This window comes from Lepisma saccharinum, chromosome 30 (genome assembly GCF_977018435.1).
Source record: "Lepisma saccharinum chromosome 30, izLepSacc3.1, whole genome shotgun sequence".
Taxonomy (NCBI): domain Eukaryota; kingdom Metazoa; phylum Arthropoda; class Insecta; order Zygentoma; family Lepismatidae; genus Lepisma; species Lepisma saccharinum.
The window spans coordinates 28,339,529-28,360,958 of record NC_139258.1 but is presented as its reverse complement, the minus strand read 5'-3'; the positions used below and the strand labels follow the sequence as shown (position 1 = coordinate 28,360,958).

The 21,430-nt window shown below is 39.0% G+C and overlaps 1 protein-coding gene across 1 annotated transcript in view; it reads right to left on the bottom strand.

Moving 5' to 3' along the window:
- The window catches only part of na (sodium leak channel non-selective protein na), a 120,407-nt gene extending 102,145 nt beyond the window's left edge, over positions 1-18,262 (bottom strand). The window contains exons 1-2 of the mRNA XM_083115503.1: positions 18,189-18,262; positions 1,328-1,389 (exon numbers count right to left, since the gene is read on the bottom strand). Of these exons, the coding sequence (XP_082971629.1) occupies positions 1,328-1,389 (62 nt within the window). The 5' untranslated portion in view covers positions 18,189-18,262. The remainder of the gene's footprint in view (positions 1-1,327; positions 1,390-18,188) is intronic.
- Positions 18,263-21,430: the final 3,168 nt, after the last annotated feature.

The following is a 21,430-nucleotide window of genomic DNA, read 5'->3' as shown; positions in this document are numbered from 1 at the left end:
TTTTCACAACTGAGATTTGAGCAAGAAAATAATGGTATTAATCACAAATTAATGGGGCTACAAAAGTTTTGATGTGCTTGTGATAGTTCTATATTACATTATGTAGAGGTGGTTACGTTCGTAAAGAATATTATTTTCTCAAAATTAATATTTTTATAGCTTTCCAGTCACAATTTATTTTATCATTTCTTCATTGGGCAAATAATTTCTTAGTATTAGTAGTGCACATACCACTGTTTTTTAACATAGAAACCGCCTTTCTTCTGGTGAACTTAAAACTAAAAAATCAAATTGACATACAAGGTGGAAGCGGCCCCGGCGCCCACCCAGCGTCGAATAACATGGGTACCTGGGGGAAACCCTGGGGGGTAAAGGCGGTCAGGGGCGTGATGCTGATCACATCACCCCACTCACGACCGGATCAAGAAAGTGTGGGGCGTTACTCCCACACCCCCTATACGCCTTCATGGCATGGTGCTATGCACAGGGGAACACTTTACTTTTTTTTTTTTATACAAGCAAGGTGAGCCGGTTCAACATGACCATTTTGGGAAAGAATTTCCATGAGTCTGGTGATAACATTTACTCAATTTTCGCAACCATAAGAAAGAGCACTCTACCTTTATTGATCATTGCAAGAAATATTAACCAAAATACAATTTATTACTTCATCGCAATCACATGAGGTGTGATTCCCACCTTATTTCTTTCTCATTTTGTGCAAAAGTAAAGAAGATGAATGGAAGTATCTATTGTGGAAGAGGGATATTATGTTACTTCTCGGACCACATAACAACTGTGTTATTTTTTAATGTTAGCTACGACAGAACTTCAACTTGAGATTATAATATAATTTTCAAATCTGAACTGAAAGTTATTAGGAAAATTTGTGTAATTCGCCTGAATTTTTTTTATGAAACCGAACAGTACTGTCTAAAGTGTACAACAGTCATATTGCACATATTTTCTATTATTAATACCATTAAAAATATTTTGAAAAAACTTTAAACAAAAGTAACCAAGTTTAATATCTAATGGAAATTTCATTAAGAAATCTTTAAGAAAAGAATCTACAAAACTTTTTTGCAAAGTAGTAAATTAATGCAGCCCCTCTCCTGCCAAAAGCTCTATTGCCCTAGTTTCAATCTGTGCAAAGTGCAGGCACAAAAAATTCAGATACAATTTCAAATTACAAGGCAAAATCATGAAAATGAAAATAAGATTGTTGTTACATGGCCACGAGGATTTGTGGAAAGAATTATGAAAGTTATTTATGATTTTGAAGATTTTTTTTTTTTTTTTTTTGGAAATATCGCATTATACTCACCTTAAATACGCTCTGTTGTTATAGCGCTGAACACCTAACATGAAGGGGACTGGTAGTGACATCTATTGGAAAACACACAACACATTAACACATGGAGTTACAAATTCATGCCAGCCCATTCAGTGCTTAGTTCATGATGAAATATTAGTAAAGCAGGGACTGAAAATAGTAGACTTTATATTCATTAACACATACAAAAAACAATAGCCACATCAAGGAACCCTGAAGGAACATATAATAACATATATTGAGATACGAATTTATCATTCTCCTCAGTTAACAAAATACAGAAAGAGCATGATACAATTAGTTTAGAGTAATAGTTTTTCTTGTATGTACGCATTGCTTGCATGATAGAATTATTTTCCTGTAGTTTACGGTTATTACAAGCATAAGAAAACAGTTTTTTCTTTGTGACGTTTCAGGAGAACATGGCACGAACATGATTTGGACATTATAAATCTAAACCCAAGAACAGGTTTGTCAACTCATATCATCGAAGAGAAGCATTTGATTAAAAAGAGAAGGGTTTTAAAAAGATTAACGGGAAACACAGAGTTGAATGTCTGGGAAGCCTCGTTCATTGCAGAAGAACACTGGAATAAATTAAATAATGAAAATGGTAACATAGATCCAGTGTGGAGTTTTCTTTTTCACAAATGGAGTAAGCCACCACCTTTAAAATTTAATGTAACAGAAAACATCAAGAGACTTTGTGAAAACAATGATGAATTTGAATTACCTGATGATATTTGGGATTCATAATTTAAAAAATTCTAAAATAAAAATAAAATAGACTGCTTTTTTCACAGTTAAGTTGCTATATTACAACAATGTAACATTGACAACATCCATTATATAACGGATTCTTTTTGTTTAAAAATTACTAACCATTGTTATAACTGTATCTTTAGTCAAAATGAAAATAAATGTCTGATGAAAGGAGCGTGTGTTCTCCTGAAACGTCACAAAGAAAAAACTGTTTTCTTATGCTTGTAATAACCGTAAACTACAGGAAAATAATTAGTTTAGAGTTTTCACTCTCTTTTGGAGTCATCATCGAGGAGAAAGTTTGCTGGCAGAAGCTGGAGGTTCGCAAGGAGCAAACTCTCTACATGACTGCTGTTCTGCTAACACTGGCCCATCGTTGAGACATTTTCAAGGAAACCTGGCAATGAATGTGGCAAGCGTAGATGATTCATCCCAATGTTTCTCCAGTTTCCCCTTCCACCATCAACTAGATCACCCAATGATGATTCTGAGATGGGGTTTAATGCTTGGAACTATCATGCTCTCTCTATACTTTTTGTTAAAGCATCAGAAGAATGACTGCTGCGCATTGTGCGAGAAGCTTCTTAAGATCAAAAGTTACACTGAAAATTATTGATGAAACCTTGCATTTCTGGATACATCTACCTAACTATTGTTAAAATAAATAGTAATTACCATTAATCTGGTTACAACAGAAATACTGATTGCAGGTTGATATTTAAAATAACCATTTCACAAGGTGCCAACTGCTATTTTAGTATGTTAGTAGAGGAAAACAACCAAGAAGCTAAAGATCATAAATTCAATTACAAATTTCATAAATCAATAAATAGTCTGTAATTTAGGGCAAAACTCTGCATTTTGTTATTTTTTAATGATCATAAATGTGTAAATTCATTTACCTTCATTTGTTAATGTCTGCACAATTTCCTTTTCTAAATCAAATGCGTTACACGTGCCTGGTTAATTAAGAAGATCAATAAACAACATGGAGCATTTTGTCGTTAAATATCTTTAGTAGCATTAACATTGGTGATCAGTATTGGTAGTAAACATTATGAAAAGTCAATATCTGTCACTAAATCTAGATAATAATTCTCTGTTTAATTCAATTTTGTGACAAAGATCCAAGTTCTGATTGTAGAACGAATTTCACAACTTGCATAAGGATAAGATAAGTGTTTACAAGACCAGAAATGGGTGTAAAACTGGCCTAACACAGTTACGTACACATGTAGGAGTGTAATTATAATTGCTAACAAGACTAAACCTGACCTGATTAACCAAGTGTGTGATGAAATTTACAACTAAAGCCTGTTCACAAAAGAATAAAATTCAAAATTCTATTTCTGTTTTTTTTTGTTGAAAGCCAGGGAGGGTCATATAAACCGCTGAACCAATCAGCTTGGTCTAGTTGCCATGGTGAAGGGAAATTCTCATGATAGTCAGCATTGCCAGATTTTTCTTCTCGAGTTACTTTCAAAACAGGTGGCACCCTCAACAAGGTCAAGCACAGCAAAGCCTAATGTTTGCTGCCATGTAGCAAGCGAATGAGTCTCCGATTCCCTGCCTCTCCCTGAAATGCGAGTGAAGGGTCCATGTTGACAGCAAAAGGTTTGATGTGTGACTGGACAAAAATCAGGCCTGCAGTAACACCTCTTTCCCTCCCTTGAAACTCCCACAACTGGAGGCGAAAAGTGGGTTTCCTGAAGTTCATTCTTTAGTGCAGGAAAATAAAGAAGGCACTCACTTGATTCCTGTGTAGCTGAACTGTTAGCACTCTCACCTTTAGTGTGAGGGGTCCCAGGTTCAATACTTGATGGGAGTTCCAAAATTTTGGTGTTCACCTATCATCTGGAAAGCTACCGGAAAGTAATCATAGACTCTGGTCACAAAAGCCAGACTACAGTGATGATGGGACTTAATGCATCATCACCCAATGAAAGCCACTTGGTATGCCTGGGCTCCTCATAGGACTGTTACACCATGGAGTTTCAGAGTCTACCATTATCATGCTGGCCCCCATGGTGGAGTGGTTAGCACATTGTGCTATGACAACAGGGGCCCTGGGTTTGAATTATAGCCTCGGCATGGATGTTTGTGATTGTCCATTCATCAATTCCATCATGTCAACACTCATCTCCATCTTCGCAAATTAGCCAAAAGTGGCACAAAAAGCAAAGTAAAATAAAACAAATCAATCAATCAATCTACCATTATCACATACATGAAATGCATGAGAGAACAACCACAAAGAATGCTTTATTCATGATTCCAAAATCAGAATTCCTGATTTCACAGCACCAACCACTATGCCAAACATAGGAGTGTGATGTAGGTTACTGTAACAAAATATTTCATCTTTCAAGGTATGTGGGAATGCAAAAGTGATACATTATTTTTTATAAATTTAGACTGTATTAATCCTCCTTGGGCCACGTGAGAAAAATTACATTGAAGGTGTCAGAGACCAGGTTCTTAAAATATGTTCAATTAAAGGTCTAAAACGCAAAACCCTCAAACAACTGATATTCTACAAAACTATGAATGTACATTTGAGTTAATAAAATAAATACACAGGACAAAATAAGTAATGTTTGACATAATGAGAATTTAAATCTTGTTCGACAAATAACATTGGAAAAATGAGTCTTTTGAATTTTTATTTTATGCACACATTATGCACAGATAGGTTAATCGGGACTGGACCTACACCCTATAAAGTGAGTAAATCCACTATGTGCCTCCACCAGGCATCAAACCCAGGACCTGTTGATTACAATGAGATGACGGAGAGGCAATTGGAAAAATAAGTTTCTTTAGCAAATAAAATAACTGGTGATTGAAAATCTTTATCATTTTTCATGGCACTCTTACAAATGTCATGCAGATAGGTTTCAAAGGCCATCTGAATCAAACTATCCATCTATTAAGTCACTTTCCCTCGAAATGTCAAGGCATAGCTATGCCTTATCTGCTCTTCTTGCATTATGTCCATCTTATTACACAAATTGTTTAATTATTGCACAAATACTACAGTTTCATAGAAATCACAAACACACAAATGAACAAAAAAAAGCACTCTTCGTTAGTCACACATGGAACAGCAGAACGGGTTTTCAGTAAAAACTAGGTATGCTGTTAGTCACACACAAATTCAGAGACCAGGAGATGACCTTTCTAGTGGCGCAAAGATCTGATTAACACTGAAAACAAAATCGTGGTGTAAAAGGTGAAGGTCAGGAACTCAGCTAGACAGAGGGAGTGTGTTGACAAAACAGTCATTGATAAACGGTGATGTTAACAAAGGGTGGACACTCTAGGTCCATGATAAAATTCAAGTATAATTTCTGCTTTTCAAGGCGAACTTTCCACAAATTCAAGGGTACAGGCAGATGTTTTCTCTATTTTGACCTTACGTATTGCTGCCTCACCCCCAACACACATAAATATATTAACAATATAAAGGATCTGTGTGATTCCAATTCTATGAAAAAATTCTCATTCAATTCAATTAAATATTTAATTTATGCTGCAGAGTTTACATTTGCCATTTACAAAATTCAGGCTTGAAATACATCTACGTAGAAACACAAGTCCAAAATGCAGCGGGACATGCTAATCTACGACAAATGGTTAATTCTACAAGAATTTCAAAACTCAAATTTACCTATAATCATGCAATAATATTCCGTCCGTCCAATAGATTGGTCTGTAAAGGGCACTAACAAGGTAAACGGATTGAATTCTGTTTTATTTCACATGCAGCTCTCATTTCCTTCCTTGATACAAATAATATCTAAACTGTGTAAAAATTGCCTCAGGGCATTTATAAATATGTATAAATTCAATGGTACATATTTGGATTAATAAAAGTTGCATTTTTGGACGTCTACGGAGGAAAATTCATGCATAATTCCTGAAGCCAATAATTCATGCATAATTCCTGGAATTCTCGGTGAGTAGAAACCCTGTAACACCACACAACCGAAACTAGAGACCACGTGCAATTAACACAGAATTAAGTACATCTTCCTTTCTTGTATGGTACTAAAAAAAAAGAGCAGGAGTAGGTCAGTTGATTTAACATTTTTGTGTTCTAGTTCTGGCCTTTCATTCTGCTACTTTGGTTACTAGGCACTTAACCCTTAACCCGAACCATTGGTCTGACAGACCCACTGAAAATTCCACTGGGCCCGTGTGGCAACACTGTTGTGCTCTCCACCCTGAAATTCCCAGTACCTTTCCACCACTAAGTTTACCTCTGAACGAGCGAAACCGTATCAATGGCTTATTGAGTACCGATCGGCACAGTAGTTTTTTTTTTTTTGAGGATACGAGGTCTGTGAGAGTGGGTAGTATGGGTAACATTGGAATCGCCCCGGTCCGTAATACCACATGGTTCGAGTTGTGTACATTGGTGAAGAGTTTGTTCTTGTTTCTTTCGTAGTATTTTTGTGAACAGTGTTCTCATGGCCCAAGAAAGAAAACGAGCCATTTTCCGAGTCACAGACGGTGATTTTAACGAACCTGTTAGGGAGAAAACTATTAGAAAATAAAGAGTCTGAATTTAAGGATAGCGGCAGGAAAAATAAAGCTAGGGAAAAGCTTCTCTACGCTTAAAAGAGAAGATGGAAGACACACGAAGAACTTACAAGAAACGGCCAAACTCCTGTTACAGGAACTCCTTCCGGACGACATGGAGGAAACAGATAACGAATTCCATAAAAACACCAGGGATAAAAACCAGAAAGAATACAATACTATGCCCATTTTACCTTTTACAGAGGAGAAAGTTGCAATACAGATAAAATTACTTAAAAAGAAGAAATCGCCAGGACCCAACAATATTCCCGCTGAAATATTACAACTAGCTATGCAAAAAATAGTAAAATTCCAAACTTCCCTTTCTAACCTCTGCCTTGCAAAAAAAAACTTTTCCCAACATCTGGAAGGAATCAACTGTCATAATTATACAAAAAGAAATCCACCGTGACGAGACATTAATAAAATCGTACTGCCCAATTTGCCTAATATATGTCTTGGGCAAAATCCTAGAAAAATGATTACCAAAAGGTTACTTTAATTCTTAGCCCTTAAAAACAGAACCGGAAATCAGTATGGCTTTACAAAGGGGAGATCCACCGAAGACGCGATGCATAGTCTATTAGAGTCAATAAAAAAATAGCACCGATAAATACATAGTAGCCACCAGAGAAGATGTTTCGGGAGCATTTGACAACTTGTGGTAGCCCCACCTCTTTGCCACTCTCAGAGAGCTGGATTGTCTGGGCACTTTATACAGAATTCTGGAAAAGTATTTTGAAAATAGAAAGGCAACCATAAACTTGCCGGACCTAGAAATTTTCAAAATATTAACGAAAGGATGCCCTCAGGGTTCAGTCCTGGGTCCACATTTATGGAACGTCAACATCAAGTCTTGCCTAAACATTTTAGGTACGTTACATGAAATCCATAAAGCAACAGCCTATGCGGATGACCTAATAATCGTAACAGCAAACAACTCCAGGAGAGAAATAGAAGAAAAAACAACTACTGCAATGGAGAAATTGGATACTAACCAATAATACAACAAATATGTCATGATTCGGGTCTCCTGGGACTTAATATATAAAACAGGCATAATTAATAACTATAATACCTACAATATTCTCACTTCCAAAGTAGTCAGTTTATTGCTTAACTCTTGAAAATCAGAAATTGTAAATGAAGAAATATCGAACTGACAGTACACCCTGACAGACTAGCATACCACTGGATACCAGTGGTTCCCCGGGAGGACTGAATCAGATCAGGTTATGAAATTTTTAAATAAAAACACAAAACTAGAATAAATGAAATCTACGAATTTGGGTTAAATAAAAAGGTAAAGTGCTCCCCTGTGCATAGCACCACGCCATGAAGGCGTATAGGGGGTGTGGGGGTAACGCCCCACACTTTCTTGATCCGGTCGTGAGTGGGGGTGATGTGATCAGCATCACGCCCCTGACTGCCTTTACCCCCCCAGGGTTTCCCCCAGGTACCCATGTTATTCGACGCTGGGTGGGCACCGGGGTCGCTTCCATCGTTAGAAAAATTCCCGGATTTGAACCGGCCGGGGATCGAATCCGGGACCTTTAGCATGGTAGTCAGACGCGTTACCGACTGAGCCACCACGTCACTATTTGGGTTAAATAAATAAAATCAAAATCATTATAATTCTTGTTGCATTTACCACTTTAATTTTCATTTTTAATTCAAGTCTCACTTTCAATTTAATTTTCATTCTAAACCTAATCATAATAATGTCATTCGACTTAGTTCTATTTCCACCTTATTGGATTCCATTAATATTATTGGTAACAATTAGGTAGGTAGGGTAGATATATATTGATGAAGTATAATGAGTGAAGTTCAAGAAGAGGCTCGTTTAATGCTCTCTTCCACTGTTCATTAACCTGCGTCCTTCATCGATTGCCTCCGAGTTATCCCAGGAATGCGCTGCATTTCATATTGCTTCAATACTGAAGTCATACGGGAGGTTACGGAAGTAGCCTCGCCGATAGAGGACTGGAGGAGTAACAACCTCTAGTCCGGCATGAGTATAAATGCGAAGTCCGGAAGGACATCGCTCTCATTCGCTTACAGTTTTACTCTGAATCTACTTCGATACACTCAGCGTGGGATAACGGAGGACAAGTTGGTCAGAGTCGAAGTTCGGACACTGACACGATATGGACACAACATACATCTTCGTTTAGGACAAGACTCTACAAGAACTTCGGGCAGGTATGATAGTGTGGAGAGAGCATTCTCACTCATCTATAATTCATCTTTTCCTTCATTAAAGGGGGGGGGGAGGGGGTCCCTTTTGAATTAGTTATGAACCATAAACCTCTCGCTTTATAATTTGCTACATCCCGGTGACTCTCGATTCCCAAGATTCAACTGAGTCACATTTCATGGTGGAGTTGCGGAACACTGCATACTAATGATGCAAGAAACTGTCATTAATATTTTCCTTTGGCTTTTAGACCCTCCCGCCACACCGCTGTTGAGATATTAAGTATTTTACGTTACATTCTATTCCCACATCTCACACTTCAAGGTGGAGATGTTTTTGGCTCTCTCGTAATTTTCTACACTCCAGTACAAATTACCTATAAATTCTAATCCTTCCCCAACTAACAGTCTCCCTACACAACTTTGTATCTGTTTTAGTCAAGAATAATCCCTCAACTAACAATTCGTAATGGAGATGCTTTGTCTTTTTCAAACCATTTTGTACACTCCCGTGCAAAACATTCCTAAATTTTAGAGTTTTTTCCAGTCCCCAGATTTTTTTTTGTGTTAATTAACCTTATCAGTTGAACATTTTCATTACGTTCCAATCGTGAAGTTCAATTACATAATGCCACAAAAAACTATTTGAATTTGTTTAATGACAGTGTTTTTTTCTTTTTTATCCTGACGTAAATGCATACTTGCAGCGAACTTACCCCTTCCCCCCACTTGTTTTTTTCTCACATAAGAATAACGTATGAATAGATCACAATTAGAACTGCATGAAGAACTAGACCGAATACTAGAATTAACATCCACTTCTAATGAGCCCAACCCTCAAGTCCCCTCTGTATTCTCACCCCGTGTATCTCGTTCACGAGCAGCACAAATAGAATATCCCCAATTTTTACAAGAAATTGCAACACCCAAAAGAATACGTAAAGCACCCATAACCAGTACTCCCAGTAACAGACCTTCCGATTCAGCCACAGCAATGGCCAGTATACCTCAAGCGTTGTATCCTCACCCCTTTAGTGGGCAAAATCCTCAAGAGATCGAGCAATTTTTCTATAAATTTGAGGCGATTGCAATCCCGAGTAACTGGAATGACCCTACAAAGAAAGAAATGTTACCCCTCTTTCTGACAGACATAGCCTTGACCCACTTTCAGGACATTAAGACCAGACCAACCTTTAATGACTTGACATACGTTCAGATCAAGGACGAACTCAGTACTTTATTGAAGGGAGCTTATTTGCCCAGTCAGCCAGTACAGATAGTATTAGCAAGAAAACAGCTACTGACTGAGCCCATTCATGCCTATGTAATAGCCAAGAAATCTCTAGTATTACAGTACTTCCCTGGGGCCTCCGAAGAACAGATTATATCATATATCATAACTGGATTGCGTTCAAAATTTATTCGATGCTTAACTAACAACACATTTTTGAAACCAGAAGATTTGATTTCCCATTTACAGAACTTTGAACGGCAAGAAGCATTAATTCAGTCTCGTTTAGTTGAAGAACAGAGAGAAATAGAGAATGTGCTAGCGCAAGCAAGATACACTCAGTCAGTGAACCCTCTTTCCTCCGTTCCTAGCTACTCATTCCCGATGCACAGCAATACCTATTCTCCCACCCCACAAATACAAGTCCAGCACATTCCTCAAGTCACTCAAAGTCCACACCTTCCCGTTCCACAATGTAATCAGTGTTCACACGCACCACCTCAAGCGAATAACATACATTGTCACCCAGTTAGTTCCTTGAATCCCCACAGCGTGGAGCCACAAACAGTGACAGAGAAACTTAATCCAGTAGAAGAGATTACGAATCAAGTACAGAGTTTATCTCTCTCTACGAAAGAGAGACAAATTCCCAGCTCTGTATTTGACTTTTGCACAAATATTCTAGAATTTGCACGTACCTCTAATAACTCAGTAAATATAAAGATATAAAGATGAAATACCTACAGGGCTAATAAATGAGGACAATATCGTTGAAACAATAGAGGTCAATCTCGGGGAAACCAAAGATCTAATTCACGAGGACAGTACAGAAATACGGCTAATCACGACTATGCGGATAGACCACCCTGTGAGTATTGCCACAGGACTAATCACGAGAGTATTAGATGTTTTTATAAACCAGATGAGGCTAATCCGTTAAACTAAACTCATCTTCGGTGTGCAAACATTGTGTATAACTTGACAAGTTTAAAAACAAGACACTGCAAATAGCTGTTAAGTATCTCACACCATTTCTCCACTCCATTCTTCGCAGCGACATTGGTTCGCAGTGTTGCAACCTGTAGGGAGCGGAATGGTCTGAGGATTTTCAACGAAATTTGTATTCACTTTTTCCTGGGCTGTTTTCTACATGTCGGAGTACAGAAATTCAGCTCACCTTTTGCCAACAACTCTTTTCCTTCTTTTAAAACTTGGCCTCCCCGGTGGCGCTGTGGTAGCATCCTCGCCTTGTAATCAAGTGGTCCCGGGTTTGATTCCTGGTGGAGGCACATAGTGGTTCGGATCCCACTTTCTTAAAAGAACAAATCAATCCAATCAATTATTTTAAAACTTGAGAAACCATCCATTTAGATATTCCCATGGCTGCGCTTGTGGACTTGACAACATTATACTTAAGTTTATGTAACTCCTGATTTCGCAAATATGTTGCAACATTGTATACAATTTATCTGGCCTGTCCTCTAAGGGGCTTTCCAGAGCAGATTGTGGATTTCGTTGGACCCACCATCATCTTATTTTTGCATTTCAAAAATATGCAGCCAAGAGTAAAGAGCAAGAACATTTCAATGCTTTAAAAAAGAACACAGGCAAGCATGTTACCAGATTGCCTTCTCGTAGCGATTGTTGTACGATAAACAAAAGAACCCCCACCCCACTCGGCTTTAAAAAAAACCAGGCCACTGCTCGATGTCGCATTCAGAAAATGAAGTCATCCACCCAGTAGTTTCTCTTCATTATAAACCTTAACGCGCGTGCGCAATACTACAGTTTATGATCAAAGACTGGATTAAATCAAATGAACCACTGATAAACTGATGAGCCGGCATCGTCAATCTACACAGTAAAAATCGTTTGTCATATTTGTTTTAGCTTAATTTTGCTGAGTTGGCACCACTTGTACTCTCAAGGCCAGACTAGTACGTAGAAGAGTGGTAGGGAGGATGATGTAATAGGAAGTGCTCCGCAGCAATTTGCACATATCAGGACTTCACTTGTCAGGCTATAGTACATTACATCACTACACCAAAGTAAAAATTGAAAAATACACTTCATCACAGTACAAAAAAAAAAATAATAATAAAAAAAAAAAACACATTAGCATAGTATCAAAATAAGAATAAGGTTTCTTATTTTTATATATATATATATATATATATATATAATGGATAAAAGCAAGGAGGGCCAAAAGGGCTAAGTAAAAATCAAATAAGGTAAAAGGAAACACTCACCGGACAGTAGGAAAATTCAAAATTTTCGCTAATTTATAGCATCATCGGTGTGAGAAGAAACAGAAGACGGAACCGGAAGTTGGGGTCCTGGAGAGTTGCCAGGTCCCCATTGAAGAAGAAGCGGTGCGTAGAACGAAAAAAACACTGTTTCGTCACCAGGCTCGTCGTAAACTGTGAGTGTGTAGGATGAGTTGGGAGGGAGGGCGGGAGGGTGGGTGAGGGTTGGGCATTACTGGGTGGCCTTGTTCAGGCCAGGTGGAGTGGTTGCACTCATGGCCGATATATAGGCCCTCTCCCATCTTTTGCGAACAGAGGTGTTGGCTGGTTGGGGTAGGAGGTGGATGATCGCTACCCGGAAGCAGTCGTTGAAACTGATGTTGTGGTGGTTGGTGTGGACGGCGACAGTGAAGTCAAGGTTGTGGGTGGAGGAGCGGTGGTTATTGATGCGGAGGTTGAGGGCCGTTGATGTTTCCCCCAGGTAAAAATCACCACAGATGTTGCAGGTGAGGATGTAGATAAGGTTTGAGGCATGGCAGGTCCCTTTGGGATGGAGGGTAAATTTGCCAGTGGCCGTGTGCACCTGGAGGGTGTGAGAAGTGATGAGGATGGGACAGGTCTTGCACCTGGGTCGGTTGCATTTATGGGCAGGGGGGTGTTGGATGTGTGGTGAAGGAGTGTTGTGGACCAGGATGTTTTGGAGGTTAGGGGGGCGTTTGAAAACCACCCTGGGTTTGTCGGGAAATATGTTTTTGGTTTCGGGATCACTGTGGAGGATTGGGAGAAGAGAGTGCAGTGTGTGCCTGATTTTGTTGAGGTGGGGATGATATTGGGTGATGAGTGCAGGTGGGTTGGTGGCAGCAGGTTTCTTGGTGGTACTGGTATGAGGCAGCTCGTGATATTTGCTTGGTGACCAGGATGGAGGGATATCCACGGTTAACCAGGGCCTGGTGTAGGCGGAGGTTATAATTCTGGCGGGAGGTGGGTGAAGTGTTCAGGCGCTGTCCCCTGAGGGCCAGAGAGAATGGAATTGCTTTTTTGGTGTGGAACGGGTGGGAGCTGGAGAAGTGTAGGTATTGCATGTGGTTGGTGGGTTTTATGTGGATGGAGGTAGTCAGGTGTCCTCCCTCGATGTGCACGTCCACATCCAGGAAGGTGATCTGGTTGGGGGAGTGTGTCCAGGTGAATTTTAGGGAACGGAAGTGGTTAAGTTGGTCCAGGAAGGCTGACAAGGATGGTTCTCCATGTGTCCAGAGCATGAAGATGTCGTCGATGAAGCGGAGCCAGAGGAGGGGTTGGAGGGGTTGGGTAGCCAAAAACTCTTGCTCAAGTTGGCCCATGAAGAGGTTTGCATAGGATGGGGCCATTCTGGTACCCATGGCTGTACCTCGGATCTGTAGGAAATTTGGTTTTCGAAGGTGAAGTTGTTACAAGTGAGGACAAGGCAACAAACCTGGCAACCCTGGCAGACCCATTGTGTCCAGCTATAACTCACCTACAGAACGAATCTCAGCCTTTGTTGACTCCCATCTCCAGCCTCTTGTGAAAGCTCTGCCCTCCTACCTCCGTGACACCAACCACTTCCTCCAGAAAATCAGCACCCTCCCGCCATTGCCCCCAAATACCATCCTTGCCACCATTGATGCCACTTCCCTCTACACCAACATACCTCACTCCCATGGCCTCCGCTCCATAGAATTCTATCTCAATAGCAGACCCAAACCTCACAACCCCAGCACCAACTTCCTGACCCACCTAGCCCACCTTGTCCTCACTTGTAACAACTTCACCTTCGAAAACCAAAATTTCCTACAGATCCGAGGTACAGCCATGGGTACCAGAATGGCCCCATCCTATGCAAACCTCTTCATGGGCCAACTTGAGCAAGAGTTTTTGGCTACCCAACCCCTCCAACCCCTCCTCTGGCTCCGCTTCATCGACGACATCTTCATGCTCTGGACACATGGAGAACCATCCTTGTCAGCCTTCCTGGACCAACTTAACCACTTCCGTTCCCTAAAATTCACCTGGACACACTCCCCCAACCAGATCACCTTCCTGGATGTGGACGTGCACATCGAGGGAGGACACCTGACTACCTCCATCCACATAAAACCCACCAACCACATGCAATACCTACACTTCTCCAGCTCCCACCCGTTCCACACCAAAAAAGCAATTCCATTCTCTCTGGCCCTCAGGGGACAGCGCCTGAACACTTCACCCACCTCCCGCCAGAATTATAACCTCCGCCTACACCAGGCCCTGGTTAACCGTGGATATCCCTCCATCCTGGTCACCAAGCAAATATCACGAGCTGCCTCACATACCAGTACCACCAAGAAACCTGCTGCCACCAACCCACCTGCACTCATCACCCAATATCATCCCCACCTCAACAAAATCAGGCACACACTGCACTCTCTTCTCCCAATCCTCCACAGTGATCCCGAAACCAAAAACATATTTCCCGACAAACCCAGGGTGGTTTTCAAACGCCCCCCTAACCTCCAAAACATCCTGGTCCACAACACTCCTTCACCACACATCCAACACCCCCCTGCCCATAAATGCAACCGACCCAGGTGCAAGACCTGTCCCATCCTCATCACTTCTCACACCCTCCAGGTGCACACGGCCACTGGCAAATTTACCCTCCATCCCAAAGGGACCTGCCATGCCTCAAACCTTATCTACATCCTCACCTGCAACATCTGTGGTGATTTTTACCTGGGGGAAACATCAACAGCCCTCATCCTCCACATCAATAACCACCGCTCCTCCACCCACAACCTGGACTTCACTGTCGCCGTCCACACCAACCACCACAACATCAGTTTCAACGACTGCTTCCGGGTAGCGATCATCCACCTCCTACCCCAACCAGCCAACACCTCTGTTCGCAAAAGATGGGAGAGGGCCTATATATCGGCCATGAGTGCAACCACTCCACCTGGCCTGAACAAGGCTACCCAGTAATGCCCAACCCTAACCCACCCTCCCCCCCAACTCATCCTACACACTCACAGTTTACGACGAGCCTGGTGACGAAACAGTGTTTTTTTCGTTCTACGCACCGCTTCTTCTTCAATGGGGACCTGGCAACTCTGCAGGACCCCAACTTCCGGTTCCGTCTTCTGTTTCTTCTCACACCGATGATGCTATAAATTAGCGAAAATTTTGAATTTTCCTACTGTCCGGTGAGTGTTTCCTTTTACCTTATTTGATTTTTATATATATATATATATATATATGGCTGTTTAGTTCAACTATCATGAGGTTTGCTTGTCAAGTGTATACACATTGAGCATGTTTCTTGTTCCATGAATTCTGTGAGACTGTAGAGAGCTCTCTATGCCAAATATTTTTCTTTTATTGTTTGTTTTTGCTTATTTTTTGGAGATATCAGTTTTATGTTATTAGGCAGCAGTTTGTAGAATATTTTTCCAGCATTCATTGGTGATTGTTTTCAGATATTTAGTCTGTGTTGGTTCTGTAATAGTTATCTTTCCTTCTTGTATTGTGGTTGTGTATTTGGTTATTTTTAGTCATGTTTCTAGTATTTAGAACAAATGTTATAACCTTATAGATGTATAGGGTGTATATTGTCATTACTTGTTTCTCCCTGAATAACTCTTTGCAAGATTCCCTATAGCCTAGTTTGTACATTTTTCTAAGTGTTCTCTTTTGAAGTCTCAGTATTCTGACAGTATTATTATAAGATGATCCACCCCACACTAGTATGCCATATTCAACATAGGGGTAAATTAGACCATAATATATGCATTTGTTAATTTCTGTTAAATTATATTGAGCCATTTGTTTTAGCAGGTATAGATTCAATGATAGTTTACTGCAGATGTTAATTTGTTCTTCCCACGTTAATTTTTGATCTAGTGTTATTCCCAAAAACTTTACTGAAGATACAGTTTCTATGAGCACATTGTCTATGCATAGTGTTTGTGACTCAAAATGCATGTTTCGGATTGTATTGAATATCATACATTTTGTTCTATTGTTGTTTATTATTAATCCGTGTGAAGTCAGGTACTGTGCCAGTTGGTTTATGGTGATAAAAGAGTTTATTTCAAGCTATACGAAATAATTAGTCGCGATTATTTATCTCAGGTTAACATGTTGGGGTGAGGTGAAGAAATTGTTCATTAACGTGTAGAAGTTGTAAAATAAGCTTTTCAATTCTCACAATGATTCTCCGTATACAAGTATGGGAGCCATATTTGTTGATATGAACAATTGACGTTCACAATTAGTTATGCTGTCTACAGCGTTGACACACTGTTGATTTCATACTTGGAGGGCATGGAAATGCATCGAAAATGACAAAGAAGACGACAGTGACAATCATGATGTAGAAGAACATGTGGAATGTGGACTGATTTGATTACAGGTAAGTTTGGCAACAGTGCATGGATCGTAAAATTGCAGGATACGAAAATGGCATCTTCGATGATGAACGTTTGCCATTACAGTGCTACGAAAATATTTTTTTTTATTGGTTTGTTTTCAAAATTAGCGCAAAACTATTCACGGATAGCCCCACTGACCATTCTCGGTATGGTTAGGTTAGGCAAACAGTTAAAATTTGGGGTTGTAAAACCATGCACGGGTAGCACACACACACCATTGACAGATAGCCACATGAACCATTCACAGTAAGGTTAGGTTAGGCAAGGCAAGCATAGTTAAAATTTGGGGTCATAATAATATCAGGAATGTATATTTCGTTCTTTAAGTATTGGAAACACAACATTTTCCGGTAAATAATCATCGCGGACCACTCAATTTCACTATTTTGCAATTTCTACACGTGACCCACAAATTTTAACTTCAAATTCGTGATAAGGGGGCCTCAATTAGTGAGTATGCGAAATATTACAAAAATCGGGGAGGGGTCCGGTATTGTAAATTCGCTCTTTATTTTCGACGTGGTCTTTCGCTATTTGAATGTACATACAAATGTTCTTTTACTAATAAAAAGCAGAAAAAGTAATACAAAATGAAAGGTTTTTACTTAGGAAGGCCATATTTTGGGATCAAACATCTTATTTGTGATTTCCGCAGGCAGAAACCAATTTCATATTACATAAAACATCGAAATATGTCGATATAAAAAAAATTGAACATAATTCTCGAGGGGGTACAATGGGTCAACGGCCCCGAAATCGAATTATGTAAGAAATGCATGTGTACCAGAATTAATTCGGAACTTGAGCCCGTTCGTTGAATATGTGCACATATATGTAAAGAGTTGATTCATGCATAAATTCATGTTTAAAATGATATCCCAATTACATAAATGGAACATAGGCCTTTCTGACATCCTGAGAATGCTATGCATTTTCGGGAATATGAAAAACAGAAAATATTCGTGACTATCGTCCTATAACAAGATGAACATGGGGGGGGGGGGGGCAAATCAACTCTAATGTTTTCGGAATTTGTATAATCTCTGTTTGACTTATATGCCCATTTACGAGTTGTTTTTAGAGAACAGACTTAGATAGGAATTCGTTCGCTTTCATAAATACTAGTCACGTATTTTTAATAAACTTTTCGATAAAATTTAGCAATATGTTTGGAAATAATTCACCTTAATATTTTTTCCTGAAAAAGAAAGGTTTTTCTTTATTTCTCTATGCATACGATAATTTATATCATTCATTTATAATGTTTACTTATACCAGTTGAAGCATTGACTGTAAATACAGGAGTAGAGCTGAAATGCAGATACAACAAGGAGAGAAATCTTAAAGGATTAATAACTTATTACCAAGAAAATTACACAACATAAAGAAAGAAAAGGACACACCTTTCAAGTATATTTTTCGCAGTAGAAGTAAAATTTTTCGATTTTTGACAGAAACAGCAGACGATGATGTTAGGACACTGGAAGCTTAAGTACGCCGGAAACAGAAATCATCAGGGTTGCAAGCTACGAAACCAATGAGTACTTAAATAAATGGCTGGTTTTTAAAAGTAAAGATATCATAAAATTGCCGTGTGAAAACAAAAATATCATATTCTGGCTGCTCCTTCGGGGTGAGAATGGAGGATCCTGATTGACCCGTCTCCCCAGTATGTGTTAGAGATAAGGGTGTGCGGGATCCCGAAAAGTCGGGACCGGGATCGGGAAAAAAAAATTCCCGTCCCGATCACGACTTCGGGAAATACCGAATGGTCATTTTAAAAATTTGTTAATTCTTACCAAATAATCACTTAAGTTGAAAATGACGTGTAGAATTCTAGATTTTCAGAGCTTCGGGAAATTTCGAACATTTCCCGTCCCAAAAATTTCTCGGCTTCGTCGGGAATGGACATTTCCACTTTGACGTGAAAAACGTTTTAAATCCATTCATTTTACAGATAATGACACAAACATGAGATGTGCAAAATATCTCGGCGATATTTGTTTCGGTTCTCGAGAAACACGCCTTGAAGCACCGCTGAAATTCACCTACTACGTCACGGATTTGAAAACGTCCTCTCCACAGACAGGAGGTCCTCTGACGTCATCACTTAGAAATGCGTGCAGGCGGGGCTTCTCCTCGTCCCATCTACTTAGCATGAGCCGCGGAAGCGACAGAAAATTCACTTGTTACCGCAGGCCCGTAGCCAGGATTTCTTACTAGGGGGGGCAAAGTCAATCCTAGAGGGGGCAAATTTCTAATATATTGTGTTGCATTGGCAGATATAGCAGGGTACAGAGGGTCGCTTGCCCCCCTCCTCCAAAAGTGATAAGTAACAGCATAGACTAGTTAGGTTAGGTTAGGTTAGGTTCTAACTATTCTATGGTAACAGGAAAGGGATGATATCTTGAAAATCCAACGAACAAAAAAAGTTCAAGCAACATCAAATACCAATATTTCGATAATGACCTTTCGGACTAACAAAGAATACAAAGATGAAGTTTAACATATATAGGCTAATTGGGATTTTATCTACTTTATATTTACATGTCAATAATGTTAATAGACGATTAATATGTAACTTTGGGCTTCTCTGCAGAACTGATTAAGGAAGTCCTTTATAAATTGTGCTTCATAATGTACTCTAATTTCCAGTATGCAATATTTTTACACACAAAGGAATCTAACGAGAATCCAACACCACCATTATGTTGTGTTATGCAAGAAAAATCGAATTAATTAAATAATAATGGTTACATGTTATCTACACTTCGATGAATTGTGTAAAAATTTGTATAATTTTTTGTAGGCCTAATTGCTAAAACATGGCTCCTATTTGCTTCAAAGGGGAGAGACTTGCATCACTACAGACAATGTTTGCCTACTTGTTACGTTAACCATTTTGCAAAATATCGTGTCATTGAAATACATGTGTTTGACACCCGACAAACAAATAAGAATCCTTTGATTGATCAATGACTTCTTGGATTACAGTGTCATCATTCATATTTCATATCAAGTTTTATAGAGGGAAATGTTGTATCCTCTTTACGTTATAAAAAAATACCTTCCTTAATGACTATGGTACGAAACCAAATAATCTAAGGGGCCTCCTTCGCCTTCCCCCATTTCCGAAAAAGCGAGGTCTCTGGGCCACTTATCGCCACCACTTTTTGAGCAGAAGCGTACAAACCCAAAATATCAGGGTTTTTTATGCTGATACTGATTTCTGCCAGTCACAGAATGGCTTAATATATATGAACAAAATTAGGAGAATCCACTCCATAGCAGAAGAGTTGACATAATTATTTGTCAAAAAATTAGGTTGTGCCTGAGGTACTTTAACAGACAACGTCTGCTACAGACTCAATGTAATATTATAAATATACGAAAATAAATAAAATAATTTGAGAGATTTTCAATCGTATTTATTTCACTGCAGCTTTTTTATACTTGTCATTTTCTTGAACCTATATTCATAGGGTGCCGCCTGATAACATCGAAAATTTTCAGTGTGTACAGGTCATCAAGGAAGGCAACTTTTATCAATGACTATTTACTCGTCTAATTCTTCTTTCGATGTTACAAGCAATCGAAATATGGCATCTTATGACCTTAATGTATGTAATCCCATTGTAAGCTTCGCAGTTGCAAATGTAATTTATTTTTAATGCCGTTTAAAATTCTTGAGAGCAGTATATATAACATGCTATGGAAACGATATCATGCAAACAGTCAGGGTTAAAACTTAACTTTCCCTTTATAAAATGGATATCATGACACACACCTATGTTGCTTATCATATTTAATGCGTTTGCATAGAGAAATGATTCATGAGATTTGAAATTCACATTTATATTTCATAAGATGCTTAGTGTAACCCGTCTCACACACACTACAAATTTTATCGCTTTCTAACTGAAATAATAAATATGAAACACTATCACATTTTCATCGTGTTTGATAATAATTTGAGCCAGTAAGCTGTCCTACATCTTCCACTAGCCGACCTCCATGGTGGGATGGTTTATAACACACTACGAAGCCAGGGGTTCCAGGTTAGAGCCTGGGCATGAATGTTCTTTGTGAGCAGAGGCGAAACCACAAATCTTTATATGGAGAGGGGTCAAGTACCAGGACAAACATGCCAATTATAATAATAGTAATATAGTGGTGGTAGTGGTAGTAACAATAGTAACATTAAAAGGACGTTATTATTGTCGTAAATCATGCAAAAGGGGGTACAAGTCGATGCTAAAGCATTTGTGTTTGAACAAATAATTTGAAATATTAACTAATAATGGAAAACAAGCACACAAACTGTATTTTTGAAAGACAGAATATGCATGACGAACATTATTCTTTTTGCACATATGACACGTATAACTTTCATGTACAACATATTTTTTACACATATGCAACATGGAGCGACATAAAATAAGAAAATACTTATGCAACATGTTAACTCTAAATTGTGTACGTATTCAAAGTTTCTTTAATATATATATATATATATATATATATATATATATATTATTTAAATACATTACATGATCAATTCATCCGCCAAATTGTCTCTCAAATGTGCGACAACAATCTGAAGTATATATCTGGCCTTACTTCTCTCTCAGGTAATTTACAATGT